Source organism: Mesoplodon mirus (genome assembly GCF_964341445.2).
Source record: "Mesoplodon mirus genome assembly, chromosome: 8".
NCBI lineage: Eukaryota > Metazoa > Chordata > Mammalia > Artiodactyla > Ziphiidae > Mesoplodon > Mesoplodon mirus.
This window is the reverse complement of record NC_138984.1, coordinates 93,866,960-93,886,504: the sequence shown is the minus strand read 5'-3', so window position 1 is coordinate 93,886,504 and position 19,545 is coordinate 93,866,960. Positions and strand designations below refer to the sequence as shown.

At 33.5% G+C, this 19,545-nt stretch overlaps 2 protein-coding genes across 2 annotated transcripts in view; both read left to right on the top strand.

Moving 5' to 3' along the window:
* The window catches only part of LOC309809758 (pre-mRNA-splicing factor CWC22 homolog), a 57,319-nt gene extending 38,516 nt beyond the window's left edge, over positions 1-18,803 (top strand). Inside the window, exons 9-17 of the mRNA XM_082631173.1 lie at positions 2,109-2,244; positions 2,335-2,541; positions 2,633-2,695; positions 6,892-6,996; positions 8,268-8,349; positions 11,925-11,985; positions 15,495-15,572; positions 16,208-16,360; positions 18,525-18,803. Of these exons, the coding sequence (XP_082487299.1) occupies positions 2,109-2,244; positions 2,335-2,541; positions 2,633-2,695; positions 6,892-6,996; positions 8,268-8,349; positions 11,925-11,985; positions 15,495-15,572; positions 16,208-16,360; positions 18,525-18,788 (1,149 nt within the window). The 3' untranslated portion in view covers positions 18,789-18,803. The remainder of the gene's footprint in view (positions 1-2,108; positions 2,245-2,334; positions 2,542-2,632; positions 2,696-6,891; positions 6,997-8,267; positions 8,350-11,924; positions 11,986-15,494; positions 15,573-16,207; positions 16,361-18,524) is intronic.
* Positions 18,804-19,243: 440 nt separating this feature from the next.
* LOC309809377 (pre-mRNA-splicing factor CWC22 homolog) overlaps positions 19,244-19,545 on the top strand; it is a gene marked incomplete at its 5' end in the record, with an annotated part of 7,343 nt that continues 7,041 nt past the window's right edge. Inside the window, one exon of the mRNA XM_082630430.1 lies at positions 19,244-19,261. Coding sequence (XP_082486556.1) covers positions 19,244-19,261 — 18 coding nt within the window. The remainder of the gene's footprint in view (positions 19,262-19,545) is intronic.

Genomic DNA, 19,545 nt, shown 5'->3' with positions numbered 1-19,545 from the left:
AACTATAATAAGTGCATTTTTTAATATAAAGAGGAACCCAGAACAACTGTTTGATCAAATTTATCTAACTCTTAATGCTGTACATGGTTACTTTACTACACATTTTTTCTTCAAAGAGTGTAATGTGGTGTTTTTTGGTTGTTTGTTTGTTTTACTTATTTACTTATTTATTTTTGGCTGCATTGGGTCTTTGTTGCTGCATGCGGGCTTTCTCTAGTTGCGGCAAGTGCGGGCTACTCTTTGTTGCGGTGCGTGGGCTTCTCACTGCAGTGTCTTTTCTTGTTGCGGAGCACGGGCTCTAGGTGCACAGGCTTCAGTAGTTGTGGCTTGCAGGCTCTAGAGTGCAGGCTCAGTAGTTGTGGCGCACGGGCTTAGTGGCTCCGTGGCATGTGGGATCTTCCCGGACCAGGAATTGAACCTGTGTCCCCTGCACTGGCAGGCAGATTCTTGTCCACTGTGCCACCAGGGAAGCCTGTGTAATGTGTGTTTATTTTAAAAGTTGCTATTTCTTCTTTTCCCTGTACCTAAGTGTTCATGAAAACCTAATAGCTGATATTCTTTAAAAAGAATGCTATTCCCCACAACTGCATAGTGTATGTGTATATTCATATATATAACTACATAGTATATGCATATATTCATATATTCTTAGAATCAGTTTTTAAAATATTATAGATTAAATAATTTTAATCTGTTTTAAATGCAGAAATTTATCATTTTATTATTTAGTTTTTGTGTTTATTTTGTATTCTTCCACTGTTTGAGAGTTTTGATTTAGCTTCATTTTAAACGTGAAAATAGTAAAATTGCTTTTGTTCATACTCACAGTTTTCCTTCAGATATATACTGTTGTTTTTTAAATTATATCTATACATAAGGAAGAATTTTGAAGTCACACTTAATCTTATTTCTCTAACATTTAATAATATTTTAATTTTTTCCTATATGAAATTCTTACCACTATTCACTTTAAGAAACCTTTTAGATTTTAACCTAGTCATATTATTACAGTGATAATTTTCTACTTAAGACCATGGAAACTTAATTTCATATGTCTGTAAACCTAATTTCATAATCTATAACAGCACAGATATTATGTTTCAATTTTTGAATGTATATTACACTTATATTGGAGATATTTTTGGCATTGACATAAACCAGTTAAAATGATAAATATTTTACATCTTCCAAACTGTGGTACTGGGCAATGTTTTCTTGTCCCTAAGGTAAGACTTCAACCTCGCCTGCCTTCCCAAAATAAAAGCAGTATGTATTTTTGATGTTGTGCTAAATGTAAGAGGATATTTTCCTGAGTTGAGATTTGGACTTTGTCTCTCTCCATCTCAAATAAGAGTCTAGTTTTAAAAAGGCATATATATGGTCTTTTGAACATGCTTCCTAAGTCCATTTTCTTTTACAGCAGAGCTTGTCAGTAGAACTTTATTCCCTGTCTACCTGGCATTGTTTATAAAATTCTAAAAAATTTTGACCATGGCCAGTGTAGAGTTTGATTTAATTAAAAATAGAAGTGTTCAAAACTGTTGTTGTATGCTATAAATTACTGGAAAGATATTTTCTGAGAAAATTAGTATTCATGTAACTTAAGAACTATTTGCTAACAGAGTTGCTGAGAGAATGAATTGGGAAATGGATATAGAGTTGTGGTCACGGAGAAGGATATAAAAAGAATCATGTTACTGTTCTTCATGTAGTAATTATGAAAATATCTCAGATTAAAAATTAGTAAATGACTTTTTAACTTATATTTTGAGGTTAATATGACATTTCCTATAGCTAATATATATTTCCTATATAGAGAGTATAAGAAGAATATTTCTTCTGGAGATAAATCATATAATTGTATTCAGTGTAGTAAATTAAGACTTTTGGAAAAATCAGAAGATTCTTAACAGATGCATAATGGAAGTGAAAGAAAAATTGTATCCCATATTTGGAGTATTTTTATGTACATTATAAATCTTTGCTCATCATCTGTACAATATTATCACTGCAAAAGCTAGATTTACTAATTTTTAAAATGACCATCAGTAGTAGATATTATATGTAAAAGCATTTTCTCTATTCTATGTGTCTTCATTCTGTTCAAGGCTCATGAAGTTTTATGCTTAGAAATGCTCACTTTGCTCCTGGAAAGACCAACAGATGATAGTGTTGAAGTAGCTATTGGTTTTCTTAAGGAATGTGGTCTCAAATTAACACAAGTGTCACCAAGAGGAATCAATGGTAAGTATATATCCTTGGTTTGATATTGAGCTTTTATTTGAGTGTTGTAATATGTATTGCTTAGTTTGTTTTCTTTTGGCTTAACTTTAGCTATATTTGAACGCCTTCGAAACATTCTCCATGAGTCTGAAATTGACAAAAGAGTTCAGTATATGATTGAAGTGATGTTTGCTGTAAGGAAGGATGGATTCAAGGACCACCCTGTTGTCCTAGAAGGACTTGACTTGGTGGAAGAAGATGATCAGTTCACCCATATGCTCCCTCTAGAAGATGACTATAATCCAGAAGATGTTCTTAGTAAGTCAGGGCTGGGCGTTGGGAAATGGAGTACAAACAAATGTAAATATAGAAAATAAACACTAACTTAACTTTTAATTTTTTTTTTGAGATGTTTTCAAGATGGATCCTAATTTTATGGAGAATGAAGAGAAGTACAAAACCATTAAGAAGGGTATGTAGAATTTTACAAAATAATTTCCTTTGGATAAGTAGAAGCAATTAATGTAATTATATAGTACTGATAGAATGGTATAGATCACTGACCGCCACCTATTGAAATCTTTGCTCTGTGAATCCATTCTCTTCACTGTTTGCCCATGCATTATTTTTCTCTCTAGTGCTTATCCATGGTATTAGTTCATTCTAAATTATTTAACTAATTTTCCCTCTCCTCTTTCTATTTAATTATGCAGCTCTTAAGCTTCATTCCTCTTAAGAAATATTCATGTATTACCAATGGCCTTTATTTAACTTAAATTGCCACCCAATTTAATATTCAATTCAGTGCTGTACTTTATTATAAAGTTCTATACTTCATTATTTGTTGAGGGCAGGTTGATATTTTTCTGATAAAATCAGTCACAGTGCTAGATATGGTATTGGTATTTAATATACTTAATAAATGGATAAATTGATTATTTTATCATTTGTACATCATTAGTTTATTATAAGCACTAACTTTGTACAGATACTGGTTTGTATTTTGTTTTTGCCATTACTAGCTTAGTCACCTAGAACAAATTACTTGTTTGATGTAAGAGTAAATGTTACTTGTTTGTGTAAGGATAAATAAAACACAGTGTTTTATATTGCCACAGAGCATGTATTTAGACACTGGTACAAGGGGGGTTTTTTGTTTTTTTTTCATGTGTGTCATTATTTTTCTTCTAAAGCTAGTATCCAGAGCTACTTATATCATTCTATTATATTCTGTTACATAATTATATGTATTATTTTATATATTATAATTATATAATAATTTCATGGGTTTATTTCCCTTGAGTTGTGATTTTACCTGACAAATACTTACAGCTCTGAAAGCTCCTAGGAAGAGAGAGCAGAGACGTAGAACTCTTGTCATTGCTGCGTTCTATGCTTTAGTCACGCTTAGAAGTGAAATGTTGAAGGGTAAAGGTGTAAGAAGCTTCCAGTTTTATACGTTACCCTAAAAATCTGGTACAGCAAATATGTTTCTCTCTTTAGTTGCTGTTTTCCTAGGGGGGTTTCACTGCAACAGCCAGATTCCGTTTTCTCTAATAAATTTAGTTTCCAAACATGGAGAAACCCCTTAAACCCATTTTCTCCTTTTCTTATGAGCTTCTTTTTCTACTGTCTCCCTAAAAGATGGCAATTAATTTGTGGAATTCTTATTATACCTGGTATGGTTTTGTTTATTTTTTTTTTTTTTAACTTGGGAATTCCCCATCCATTCCCCATTCCATTTTTTTAGGCTCTTGGCAGTTGGCCAAGAAAGTTGTACTTTTCTTTATTACAACCTTTCTTAAACTCTGTGGTCTCAAGATCCCTTTACACTCTTCAAAATTATTGAGGACTCCAAAGAGCTTTTGTTTATGTGAGTTGTATCTATTGACATTTACTTATTAGAAATTAAAACTGATAATATAAAAAATATTAGATCATTTCGAAATAATAATAAACATAGTACATATTTGCATGTTACATGTTTTTATGAAAATAACTACAAAAAGAAATTTAAGAAAAAGAATGGCATGTTTTATATATTTTGTGCAGTTTAATGTCTGGCCTAATAGGAAACAGTTGGATTCTCATATTGTTTCTGATTTCAGTCTGTTGCAGTAGGTTGTTTTGATTGAAATATATGATGGAAATTTAGCCTAACCACAGATACATCGTTGGAAAGGGAGGAGTATTTTAATAGCCTTTTCAGAATTATAATTGTGTATATTTCTGTTTAATACTATTCCAATTAATATTTAATAGCTAGTAGCTTCTTAATGATTTGATTGCATTGTGAAACCTGAAACAATATCCACGAATTTTCATACTTTGTTAACATTAAAATCCATTGGACTGTCACTTTGAATGGATCTTTTACTCACGCGTGATTTCATAACATGTTGCATTGGTCATTTGGAAAATACTGATTCACTGAATTATTCACATCTTCCAAGTATTAACATGTTAACATTTTCAAAATTAAATTGACACATTAATACAATGTCAAGAAATTACATTTATTCATATTACCACCTATCTTATCAGAAAAGTCTAAGTATTGGGAAGCTGTCAAGCTCACAGGGATGGATACAAGTTTTCCAAAATTCTAATTTCCTCTTGAAAACTCTTAATTTGATCATGGTGGCAAATACCTGAAGATACCTATGTTCATTTTCCTTGAAATGATAGTCTCACTTTGTTTATATTTGAGAAAATGTCTGGTAAATACCTAACAACTCTAGTTTGTCTGCCATTCTTTCAAGTAAAAATGAAAAATATGGCTAATTCATCTTGCAACTCAGTCACACAAGTGCTTTTCCTTGAGATAGCCACCACCGTTGTACATTTGTCTTTAACGGAAGTGCTATATATAAACTCCATATTTTCTCACTCAGACTATTATAAATGCCAATACTCAAGGGCTAAGACTGAACAAAATTAATAATTTTATATTTTTTCTTCAAGGACATTCTTAAATGAAACTGTGTGTGTGTTTTTTTCCCCTACTACGATAGTGTGGCAGTAAAGAGTACAATAACTGGTAGTGCAGTTCGATACCTTGATTTTGCTCAAGATGCAGCAAGTTTTAACCCCTCTTGCTTTTGCATCATCATTTCAGATGTCAGCACAGTGAAAAGGCAGATAATATCTTGATATTATTATGAAAATAGTTTGACCTCATAGACTACCTGACAGGTCTCAGTGATTCCCCCCAGGACTCACAGACCATGCTTGGAAACCACTGCTTTATTCAGTTAATAAAATCCAGTTGTCATGGCCTAAGTGATTTCAGTAAGTAGATCTTAAAGTGAAGAGATAAGGAGAGGATGATGTAAATGACTAGACAATCCATTTGACCTTAATTCTTTCAGAAAATGTTCTAGAGTTGGCATTAAAAAATGGCTGCAGCAGGAAGTGGGCACAGCTTTAGTAATTAGCACCTTAGAGTGACCCAGGTGTACTTGTGTTTTAGGTCTTACAGCATTTGGGAAAACAGCAGGAGTGCCTGTCTTCTTACTATTGAATACTAAACAGTTTCCTCTTTTAAAGGTCTGTCTAAGCCACATTATGTCATAATAAACTAGACACTTAAGATCATTTCTTGAAGTCACAATTTGTTAGAAATATTCTCAAGGAGACTTGTGTGCCAGCTAAGGGCTGAATGACAACTCTCCATTTTTGTAAAATGATTTGTTTCTCACAGTAGGAAGTTCTCTGCTAACATTAAGTATTACATGTGGCTCCTGATGTATACTACTTGGTTAAATATAAGGAAATTAGAAATTTCCTAAAACTTAGTTGACCCCAAAACTATATTAAGTTCTGTCTGATTATAATAAAAATGCAAAAGTGAATTGTCTAGGTTTGTAAAATCTTTGTCAGACAGATAGAGAGCACATACCATTGGGCAAAATACGATTCTAGTTTTTGTCATTTATTACTATTAACATGATGACTGGCCTTATGTAGTCTCTTATTTACATCACTGTTTTCGCCCAGTTCTTATAATGTGACATGTATTTTAAGAAATGATATTCCAATGAAGTGCTCATCTTACCAGTTTTTCTTAAAGGCCTTTAAACTTCCGTTTCTGTTGTACATATGGAAAGTCTATGGATTGATTGTAATGTTCTATTTAATAAGTATACATTTTAATAAAAATCTCACCACTATTTATGTAAAATGAATGCTAAATTACACAATTTTTTCTTTTCCCTTCTTCGTCTTTCAAAAAACATTCTTAGCCTAAGTTCTTGTTTTCTATAGCTAGCCTTAGCTTCTTATGATAAATTATCTTCTTTCTGATGATGAACTAATAATATTTTGACTCCAGTATGCTAACTTCTCTTCCTAATTTATTGTTCCAGTGCTCTTGCTCTTTTGGAAAACCTTCATCTGCTTTTTCTTTGTTCTTCTCATCCCTTGCTTATTTCATGGCCACTTTCTATCTGGCAGAAGAATTACACATATGGCTTTCTCTAGTCAAATTAGTTACAGTGCTCTCTGAATACTCAGATAATAACATTAGGCCTGTGTGATCATCTCTGCTGGTTGATAAACTCTTACACCACTATGGGTTGCAGTGAACTGAGAATTATCTTCTTGGAATGAGATGCATTTATATCCCTCGCTCATTCATATTTTCCTAAACCTACTTTGTTCTTTTAGAAATTCTTGATGAAGGAGATAGTGACTCAAACACAGACCAAGATGCTGGGAGTAGTGAAGAGGAGGAGGAAGAAGAGGAGGAAGAGGGAGAAGAAGATGAAGAAGGTAAAAGTATAGCTTATTCAAATAAAACTGTAAAATACTCCCAAGGTAATCTACCGTAATCCTCTAAGACAGTGGCTCTTAATCTGTGGAGGGTTGCAAGCGATGCTGCTGGCATCTAATGGGTGAAGGCTGGAGATGCTGTGAAATATCCTGTGAGTCATAAGACTGCCCCTCACAGCAAAGTATAAGTATTGGCAAGGTTGGAAGACCCTGCTCGGAAAGTATTAAACAAGGAAATTCATTTTTTAATATCAACATAATTTTAACTTGACATTTTATGACTTTGATTATAAACTCTGAAAAGGGTACATTCATGTTGAGGGCATGTGATTTATGTTACCCTGGCATGAACGTAACAGATGAGAGTGACTAGATATTTGCTCTTTATGTTGGAAAAATAGAGTGGAGAGGCCCAAAGCTATATTTGAACAGAAGCAGGCATGATGTTCTTCCTCTTCAGCTTTGATTATATTATTTCACAGGAAAATAAGCTCAGAACTTTACTTTGGTTAAGTCTCAGTTAAAACATAAGAACGTACACTGGTCAGTATTTACTTACGTTACATATTTGAAAATATTAAAAGTATATCTTTCCCTTTTAGGGCGTAATGTTCTGTCTTAGAGTATAGTAGCTCTTCTACAACATAGTTTATAAAAATGAGTTTGATTTTTTCCAATGTCTTCCTCATTTAAAACATCTCCTAACCATGTACTACATTTAACTTTAGCATTTCTTTGTTTTAATGTGAAAATACTATTCAAATAAAAACTATTAAATGTTTATAAGGAAAGTTTTCATGCATTAGGTAAGAGAAAATTTTAACAAATATTCATATTTCTATTGGACCCATTAAACCTGTCATGATGATCCAGTGTTCTCTGAAGCTGAATTTCTACCCATAAGTTACAGTTCTTTCAAATTATCAAGGTAACGGTTTATAAATATCGAAATAATATTTTAACAAACAGCAGCATGAGTGCAGCCTTTTGTAATGTCTAAATGAGCAGGTGACACAGAAACAAAAATAGTTTTACTGGCTTGGTTCTGGACTTCTTTGAGCTGAATAAACTTATTAAAATACTCTAAGATATGGCAAAAGACTAGAAATAGTTACTTTGAATTCTGTAAATACTAACTTATACTGTAGAAGAGAGTGTTATTATTATTAAACTGATAGATTCTAAATAGATTATGAAAATATTATACAAGGATACATTTCCAGTTCACATTTATTTGTGTAGTTTTATAATTTTGTTATGTTTAATTTCAGGACAAACGGTGACTATTCATGACAAAACAGAAATTAATCTAGTCTCATTTCGTCGTACAATTTATCTTGCTATTCAGTCAAGGTAAGGTACTGTAGATCAGTTGATCCTTATTTTTGACAGGGGATGGGCAAGCAGATGGGATTTTTAGAATCTGATAACAGAAAACTAGATACTATTGCAGGGATTCTCAAACTACTTGCCTCTACCCCCATCCCAAGCCCCAGTTAATAGATTCCTACTGTTGGTTCTTCACTTCAAGAGCAAATTGTCTTTACTTATCTGTTATGTAATTAAATGTTTTTCTTTTTAAAGCTATGTCATTTCTTATATTTAAATATCACTAATAACCTGAAAACAATTCTACATTACAGAGTTAGCACAGTATTTAATTGTGTAGTGGAAGTTTAATGTTTTATTTTTTTTTAATTTGGTTTCTAACTCTGGCTCTAAGCAGAGAAACACTGTTATGATGACGTTTGGACACTGATTTGTTGTGCAAATGGAAATGAATATGAACAGAAGTAGGAATTAGGAAGGTTTTAAGGACCCTTTGAAGTAATGTTAAGCAAGAACTACTATGATGTCATGAAAACAACCTATTCCCTTTGAAGGCAGTGACTTTGGTTTTAAAGAGAAATAAATGAAAATATTAAATGCTTAGTACATCTGTTGTTTCGAATGGTAATCAGCCTATTGATTTAGTGGGCACCGTGTATATTTTACAGTGGAGAGGGAATATTTTCTCTGTTTTGTTTTGTTACTAGGTTTTGTATATTTCCATTTAGTATGATGTAATAGCAAAAATGATTCATAAGTAGGAGTCGTCTTGTTTTCAGTCTGTCTGAAAACTTTTTGGCTTAGATTCATCTTCAAAAAGAGAAATGTTAAACAGCAAAACATTGCTAAGAAATTTTTTTGGTTTACCCTTACATGTTTCTTTGCCTTTCACATGAAAGGAAAAACTATTAAATGTTTTTTTATACAAACTTAAAAGTGAGAAATTTTTGTTTTAAGTAGCTGTTCTTAGAGTTTGACCTTTTATTTGTCCTTTTTTTTAGAAAATCAATAGTAATCAGTTGTAAAGAGCAGATTCACTGCTTTAATATTGCTATTAACACTAACTTTGAAGAGTCACAGTGGAGTTTTTTGAATTACTATTTAAAAGAAACTTTGTTTTTTAAGCGATCTAACCTTGATAACCTCTGAATCACACAAAAAGATTTGAAAAGCTAAAACATTAGACAAGTGACAGCCACTATTATATAGCGGCGCCAATTCTAGTAACAGTACAGTAAGTACTGTCTTATGTGTTATTTGTTAAGAGTCTCAGCCCCTAAATGCCTAGTAAAAATAATTTTAGGAAGTAAACACAACTTTGATAAAAAGGTGTTTAAAGGACTTGGTTGGGAGACTCAGGTAATGGGATTATAAAATGTAAAAAAGTTACCAAACAAATATTATTCTAGGTGAATAAGTAATGTTGGCATTAAAACAGCTAAAGTGGTTTACTTTATCTTTTTAAAGCAACAGTACTCAGTAGTAATGATGAGTTCAGTTAGATACACAGAAAAGTTACTGGTGGGAATTTAAATTGGTGCATTCTTTATGGAAAGCCTTTTGATAGCATGAATCAATGGCTTAGTTTGATTGCCATTTGACCCTTCTTTTTCATTATGTTTCTTAAAGAAATACGTATTGACAGAGAATTATACACAGAATTGTTCAAAGCAAAAAGAGAGGGGGAGAGAAAGAGAATCTTATTGCCCAGTATGAATAATCAAAATGTTCAATTTATGCCACCATTGAAAATTAGGTTAATGGAGCATTGGTACTGATGTGGGCAAGTGGTCTGATTTATTGTTAGGTGGGGATAAAAACTAGTAATATAGACTATATAATACCATGATGGTAGCATTATCTTAAGTATACAAATAGGTAGGCAGATTCTAGAAATAATGCATTAACATAACACCAGTGGTTATCTTGAGAGGACGTTGGATTATTTATAGAAACTGTTCACTTTTGGAAATCTTCTGAACAAAACCAAGTTCTGGCAACTGAACTATCTGGGGATTTTATTTTTTTACTTTCTTTCCTCTTAGACTTGTTGACTGACCTCAACAGTACTCTGATCTTCTTCTTAATGTTCTGGCTCCTTAAACAGTCTTCTTTTATTTATGGAAACATAAAACAACACAACTAGCTTTGCTATTAAAAATTAGACTTTCCTGGTTGTTCTTGCTTTTAAGTGATGTTGAAGCTGTAGCATCAGAGGGAGGTGGGACTTTAATGTCCTCAACAATTTGAAGTTTCTTAGATTGGAGACATCAACAAACCATTTGTAAGCACAGCTTGACAACTGGCATCATGTAAAGTCTTTTTTCTTTCCCCTTCCCTCCATCACTATTAATTTGTGTTAAACCTCGAATTCATTTGGTTTAAAATATCAAGCAAATTTAATTCATTTAATATTTACATTTAGTGCAACTTCAAAACAGTCATGGTAAGGAGTCACCAAATACTTTTAAAGTAAAACAGGAACAAGGGTAATAGACTGTCATACCTTCTCCCTTATTCTTCACTTACTAGATAAAAGGAAAGTTGTAAAAGTTTTCCATGACCTACTTGACTTGTTTTTCAGAAATTACAGGATTTTCTTCCTGAGTACTAATTCTGTTTTTAAAAAAATAAAAACTAGAAAATGTCACATCTTTTAAAATACTTTTTGTTATTGCTATATTATTAAAGTTTATCAACTACAGTCAACTATTTTAATCTTAGGGCTAGATATTATTTAATATTACCTGTTATGAAAGCTCTTTCTTGATAGATTTTTTTCTTTTTAGTTTTTTTGAAATTCTATTCTACCATCTTGAATTATTACCCCTTTTGTGTTTATGAAACCCAATAAGTAACAGAAGCTGAGGAATAGAGATGAACTATAAAACTAAATTCATAATCATTATATTTCAGTGGGTGATTATTTTATACTGCTGTTATCAAAAGATATTAGCATTATTCCTGAATCAAGTTCACACTGAGTTTGATAATTCTCTTAAGTGAAGCATATTGAAGATATTTTTCATCTAATTTATATAAGTGTTGTATAAAAACAAATTTTTTTCTTTGTAAGTGATTTTGGTTATGTACTATTTTTATACTTAGTTTTTATATAATGTACAATAGAAGCCCTGTGTTTGGGTATGAATCAAGATAACTTGTAAAGGTGGTGATTAAGCACTGGATGTCATGCTGGGCTCCTGGAACATCTTTTACCTCTTCCTGACTTGGATCAGGAGAAGTGGAAATATTTAGCAGTGTAATAAAAATTTGCTTGCTTTCTGTGTCTATGGATTTGCACATTCTGGACATAGTATATAAATGAAATTATACTGTACGTGGTCTTTATGTCTGACTTCTTTCACTTAGCATAAGTCAAAGTCCATCCATTTTATACTGTAGTATGTATCAGTACTTCATTCTTTGCAGAGTTAAGAACTATGTCTTTTTTATATATACAATACAGTAATATGAAATTATAGTAAAAAATATTTAAAACAATTATTAAGGTAAGATTTTTATATATGAAAGAGTGCTACAGTTTAAATATGCTGCAGGTTTTTAACCTAACTACTGTGACCATTTTATCTCTACAGTTTAGATTTTGAAGAGTGTGCTCACAAATTGCTGAAAATGGAGTTTCCTGAGGGTCAAACAGTAAGTTAATACTTTTTTTTTCTATTAGGAAATATATACTGGTTATAAAAATGGTTAAGACAGTTAATAGGTTTCATGAATTGAAACAGTAACTCAGTACTGAATACTCATTTTTTTAAATGTAGGTTTTCTAAAATTTTAAAGTAACTCAAAACTTAGGAGTTCCGAGGTGCTTCATATATGCTACTCATTCCAGTGACTTAAATTGGCTGTTTGATTTGGCTTTGGGAAAAGGAGGAAGTCTCTCTGAACCACCACACTTTACACAAATTTGTGAGTGGTTGCCTATAAATCAAATGGTGACTTAAATACAATGAGAAGTTTGTTCTCTAATGAATTACCTGGTCCATCTACTTTATGTTGTAGAAGTTGTGAAGATCACCATACATGTTGTTACATTACTTTAATTGCATACAGAAGAATCTGTACCATTTTTTTCATGCATTAATTCATTTAACAAAATGTATTCAGCATATACTGTATGTCAGGCACTCTGCAAGGTGTCAGGGATTCAGCTGGCCGTAAAGTACGTTTTAGCCCCCTCTTAGCCCATTAGTCTTATAACTAGTTAGTCTTATAACTCAGTATACTTCACTATTCAAAGTATCATGGAACCCTAATACCAAGGATAATAAAGACTAGATGGGTGTTTTTTTCTAGTTGTATTCTTATGTATATTATTCCCTGTCCATCTGGATTTTAGATCCTTGGAACCTGAGCCAAGGCTTTCAGGGTTTTGTTTTTTCACACCTTCCTTTACATGTAGTAGACAGGTGCAGAGTGAATGTATCAGCTCTTTGGTTTCTAGTTCTTCTAAAAGATCTTCTTGACTGTCTGAGCTAAGTTAACGTTAAGTGGAAGTCCTTTGTCTTAAGGCTTTAAATATGTTCTGTTACAGGGATGGGCACACTGTGGCCCAGGCTCACTGCCCATTTTTGTAAATAAAGTTTTATTGGAGTGCAGCTGTGCCCATTGGTTGATGTATTGTGTGTGGCTGCTTTTGCCCTATAGCAGCAGAATTGACTAGTTGCAACAGAGACTGTATGGCCACTGAAGCCTAAAATATGTACTGTCTGGCTTTTTACCGAAAAAGTTACCCAGCCTTTGTTCAAGAATATAGATTAGTTCTTGAAATGCCATGGTATGGAATTTTGAGAAGAGATTATACTTTTCAAATTTAAAAAATTATTTTTTCCCTCTTAAAGTTTATTTATTGGTATATTAATAATAGTGTACCTATCTGTATTATGGTTCACTTGATGTGTTGTCATTGGAAGGGAATAAATTAGTGAATTAACCTTTAAAATTATAATTGAAACTGAAGTTGTAATATGATCTTGTCACATTATTTGAGGAATACAGTTAAGTCATTATAAATTTTATTAATATTAATCCAGAGGATAGTTGTTCTAGAACTTAACTTCATCATATTTTGATAACATTTGGAAGAGTGTCTTAGTGCATCTATTTTCATGCACTCAAAAGACTCCTAAAATCACTATGATATTTAATTAAAATGTTAAAATATTTAATTATTTTATGCCACAGGGAATAACTCTTGTAATTGCACTTAGTCTAGGGAAGAAAGTAATTTGTTTTTCAGGTAGTGTTGACTTTATTAGCAATGCTATCAGCATATTACCATGTTATATTGTTTAAAACCTGATTACCTGTTATGTTATTGTAAAATACAGTGTTGGTAGAAGAAGTTGAAAATGCATTTTAATATATCAAATTAACATTATATGACAGAACTCAGAAAAGCCTCATTTAAGTTTTAGTACTATATTAAATTTTGACAAAGTACATCTCTTCAGAACTTAGACATTTATAAACATTTTAATTGAGGCAACTCGTGACTAATCTTTAAAAAAATAATAATCTAGTTATATAATTACATCTAAAAATAATCTTATATTGTGAAGGGAGGCCTTTGAGTAGATAGTTTTGTAAGTGAATTATCAGCTTCTAGAACAGCACTGTCCAATAGAACTTTCTGCAGTGATGAAAATATTCATATTCTGCACTGTTTAATACAGTGGCCACTATACTCATCACATGTCACTTTTGAGTACTTAAAGTGTGACTGAGAAACTAAAATTTGAATTTTATGTAATGTTAAGCAATTTAAATTTAAATAGCTATGTGTTGCTAGGGCCTACCATACTGGACAGCACAGTTCTAGAGTGTCTGTTCTGTGCTTCTTCAGGGTCCCCTTGCTTCCTCTTGCACACAGATATTTGCAGTAAATGCATATTGACCTCATTTTTTAAATTATTTACAATAGTTGCTTAGGTTGTATCTTAGTAATTATTATATCAAGTGACAAAATGTTACAAAATGTTATCAAGTGACAAAAGTGTCAAAATTCTTAATTGAAGATATAAAGGTAAAATTAAATAAAAGTAAAAATGAACTGAAATGTATACATTATATTTTATAGGCTTGCTTTCTGTTTATAGAAAGCAAATACATTGCAGTTACTGTATTTAAAAAAACTAATTTTAAAATTTCTGATAAGAAATGTTGAGAAATATATTTAGTTAATTCTATAGCAGTGCTCAGGGTTAGGGGTAGGGTTATGCCTTTTTTCATTTTGTCTCCATTGATTTGTCCATATTTCCTGAGTTTCGTCATTTATGAAATTTCTATAATCAACACATATTTCATTAAGGTTATTTCATGAATTAGTAAATAATATTTATTTGTTATAAGTCATTTGTGATGATGGTATTTCCTGATCCTGGATTTATTCTTGCATTTCTTAGTTCAACAGAATTTTCACAAAGGAGTTTCAAGGCCCATAAATAACTGATTGGACAGTGTGTTACTATAGCAGTTATGAAATGATTCCATCTATTTACAGAGATTCATCTATTGACAGATCTATATGTATAACATTTATTTTGAGGCTAAAAAACTTAGCCACAAAGGTCTTTTTTTGTTGTTGCTCTTTTAAATATATTTTCTTCTTTATCAGCCAGAGGGTCATTTACATTAACATTGAAACTGTGCCCATGTATGCTTCTGTAAAGACTCACCATGTTCTGCCTTTTCCGTACTAACAAAATATATTCCTTGATAATTGGGTTTAAATCTTTGGAAGATGTATAACTGAATTGTTATATGTCATATTGGTGATCTATATTTAAAAGACTTCTGTATGGAATCTTTTTAGAATACAGTATATTCAGTCTCTTTTTGATGTATCTGTTTCCTATACTAGGTTTTCATGAAGTGGTTCATACTTATATGAATTTAGAATTTTATAATCAATCTAATTAGCATAAATGACTATGGAATTTCTGTCAGGCAAACAGAAGACTTTAAAAAACTATAGGCCTGAATAGATTGAATTTTTTGTTTTGTCTTCACAACTAAAGTTCACAGAGTTTTGTGTTTTTAAAACCTTATTTAAAAATTCAGGCTGTCTCTATCATATTGATAAATTATCATATAGCATGGATTCACTGTGTTTTGAATCATTAATGTAATTGTTCTCCAAATAGAAAGAACTCTGCAACATGATACTTGACTGCTGTGCCCAACAAAGGACATATGAGAAATTTTTTGGCTTATTAGCTGGGGTGAGTTCCAACCTCATTTTTCTTGTTGGATTTTGATGAAATCACAAGGGTAATTCTTAACATGAGTATTGTGAATTAATGTGTCTGCTTTGTTGCCTGGTCTAATATAATAACACATCTTTGCTGAAAGCAAATTGTTCTTCCCTTCCACAGGTTTCCCACTCTCTGCAGTTTCCTCCTTTCCCACTTCATTTTTATAGTGCCTTAACGTTACATATTACTCTTCGAGAACTTTGAGAAATTCCACATGCTTTGTAAAATTTCCCAAAGAGGACAGTTAAATGCTGTCTTTTCAAAATTTCACAGCAGTTTCTGAAGTCAAGTACATGCTCAGGCAGCACAAATAAAGCATGATCTAAAATAATGTTTTGAGTCCAAACTCAACCCACAGAGAAGTATATTTATCTTATACAAACGTGTATGTCTGTGGTCAGCCACATGTATAACTTTGTTTTAGCATATAAATCCCAGGTAGATAGGGGTGATATATATTAACTTCTTTTTTGAGCATCCCATTATACAGCACAAGAAGATTGAGTGATATGATATACAAATATTTATTAACTTTTGATTGAATAAAATTAGTATTTAATATGCTCATAATGGTATTGACATTTTTATTTTTAATTTATTAGCGATTTTGCATGCTAAAAAAAGAATACATGGAATCCTTTGAAAGTATATTCAAAGAACAATATGATACCATCCATCGCTTGGAAACAAACAAATTGAGAAATGTTGCTAAGATGTTTGCTCACCTCTTATACACCGATTCACTTCCATGGAGCGTAAGTAGATGGGTCAATATTTGTACTTCTTTCCTAATCCCCTGTTATTATGAAATAGATATTAAGTATAGCATAGCCATACTTTTCCTATGTAGGAAATGTACTTTAAAATGAAATGTGGAGGGCTTCCCTGGTGGCACAGTGGTTGAGAGTCCACCTGCCGATGCAGGGGACACGGGTTCGTGCCCCGGTCCGGGAAGATCCCACATGCCGCGGAGCGGCTGGGCCCGTGAGCCATGGCCGCTGGGCCTGCGCGTCCGGAGCCTGTGCTCCACAACGGGAGAGGCCACAACAGTGAGAGGCCCGCGTACCAAAAAAAAAAAAAAAAAAAAAAAGAAATGTGGAGCAAACTTTTACTATAATGGCAATCTTTGAGGTTGTGTCATATAACAAGGGATCAAAAAACTAAGTAGGGACTCCCCTGGTGCTGCAGTGGTTAAGAATCCGCCTGCCAATGCAGGGGACACAGGTTCGATCCCTGGTCCAGGAAGGTCCCACATGCCGCTCAGCAATCAAGCCTGTGCTCCACAGCTACTGAGCCCTCATGCCACAACTGCTGAAGCCCACACGCCTAGAGCCCATGCTCCGCAGCAAGAGAAGCCACCGCAACGAGAAGCCCACGCACCACAACGAAGAGTAGCTCCTGCTCGCCGCAACTAGAGAAAGCCCGCACATAAGAACGAAGACCCAATGCAGCCAAAAATAAATCAATTGATTGATTAATTATTTTAAAAAAAGAAAAAGCTACGTAAATGATGTGTGAGTGTAAGAAATACCATCCTGGATGATATTAACAGTCCAAACATTACAGTGCTTTCTGATAGTGATGGCTAGGAGTGTTTTCAGAGAAAATACAGATTTTCATCTTCTCTGTGTACACACGTGTGTGCACACTCATATTCACGTACACCAATAGTTTGGTGGCACATGAGCCTCTGAGTTACTGCCTGTTTCCTGACGGGGTAACTGTCAGTAGTTCCTCTGGTAAGGACATGAGAGAAATGACTGTTCTGGCAAGATGTATTTTTCTTAGCAGGCATTGAAGTTGGGTAAGTGATAGGGAGGAGGTTCTCTAGTCATAGTTAGAACAAGGAAGATACTCTCGATGGGGAAATGTACACTGGGTTGGAATTTGAACTGCATTCATTAAGCTGGCATTTAATTGTACAATTACTATTCATTCAACAGCCATTTGTTTAGTCACCAAGTCTGTGCCCAGAAAGAGACACTGGGCATCCAAAATGAATTGTATATGGTCCCTGCTTTCAAGAAGCTTAGTACCATATAACAGAAGAGGTAAGATGCCCAAGGTAATAATGCAAAATACAAAGTGGTAGGTTAGGCTGAAGGAACTGAAAAATTGGAAAGAAATTATATCCAAGAAGGAAGAAAAAAGAGGATCCTATTGTAGAATACCACAACCCAACGGTAGAATGAAGCAGCATCATTGAGCTTATAAATGTTGGATAGATTTTTGTAATACTTTTAAGTACTAAGTGTGTCCAGCTACTTTAATAGGCATTTATAAGCTAACCCAGCAGGCTAATCACAACTTTTACTTTGTTTTTACTCCCTTTTCTGGGAAAATGAAATCAAAGTTTTAAACAGTTGAAATAAGTGAGCTCCTGGAACACGTCCATAAAAAAACTGGAGGTTGCTTTTATTTTTATTTACCCTAAAATTTCTCTCTGTGAGCTTCAGTAAGCCAATCTTAACTATTCAGAACAAGCCATTACTCTTCGTCTTTACTCGTCTTGTATACTCTAGTGCTGGACAAAACTGTAGCTTGATGCTTTAAGTGGCATTTTGCCCCAAACCCTCATACACCCATGTTTTGATGAGTGAGTTTTAGGAGCTAGTAATCTTAGCATTATATGCTCAAGACAATATTCCTCCCTGCTATAAAAAGCACATTACTCAGGAAAGAGAATGAACTCCATTTCTGTAGCATCTTAACATTTTGGAAATTTGTATAGAGAAGCAGTCTTAAACTTTCCCAAGTAATAATGCGTATCAGCATAAGGGAAGATATTCAGAGATAATTCTAACTGCAGATGAGAACAAATCGTTAATTTCAGGGATACTAAAGTTACAGATATTGGTCACTTTGTCTCATCTTTTGAACACCAAGATAAAATTATCGTTTTCTAATTTTAATTTTCAGGTTCTTGAATGCATAAAGCTGAGTGAAGAAACCACTACGTCATCCAGTAGAATTTTTGTGAAAATATTTTTCCAAGAGCTGTGTGAATACATGGGTCTTCCTAAACTTAATGGAAGATTAAAGATGAGTAAGTTTATTATTAAGCACTCTTTATTCTTACTGCCTTCGGAGGTTTTCCCTACTTTAGCAGCCGTAAGTTCGTCCTTAATTGTAAAAATACAAGTTAAGTCCTTAGGACATTCTTTGTCCGTTATACTGCTCTGACTCTGATGCTCTGTGTGGCACAGGACAATGTGAAACTTTTAACGATCGTTTAGTTCAAGTACAGAAAATGCAGAATTAACGCCTCTTTTAGTTTAGTTAGAACATACAAAATTTTTTTGCATGTTCACTGGAGTTTCCCAGTATTGAGTATTTGTAGTTGTTATTTTCATTTTTACCCTAATACTGAGCCAAAGAATGATAATTTTTTTTATTATCAGTGGATGATTGTGAACATACACCAGTGAGTATCAGTCCTGTAACTGTTGAAATTATTACACTGAACTAGGGCTTTGTTCCAGGACTATTATGAGTCCCTGTCCCAGCTTCCTTACTTCCTGTGTGTTCAGATTGCCCATTGCCACGCACATTGGCTTCTATTCCATTCACAGTTCTGAAATCCTTTCAGATTTTTTTCAGTGACCACCTGCCGAGTCCCGCAGTCTCCCTCAGTCCTCATGCCTCGTGACCTCGTGGTCTCACACCATTGACCACTTGCTCCTGAGCGCCTCACTTTCTTCTCATTCTGCCTTGCTCCCGCAACCTCTCCTCTTCAGCCTGCCTCTCTGCTGTTCGCTAAAGGTCTGTCCTGGATTCTGCATGCTCTGGGCGGATCCATCCGCTTCTCTTAGCTTCTGTATACTTACTTATTGGTCCTTAACTACCTTGCCAGGCTCACGTTCTCCCTCCCCAGCAAGCCTCACTGCAGCCGCACTGCACCAACGCTGCCCAGCTGGTTAAGCAAGTCCGGCTCATTCAT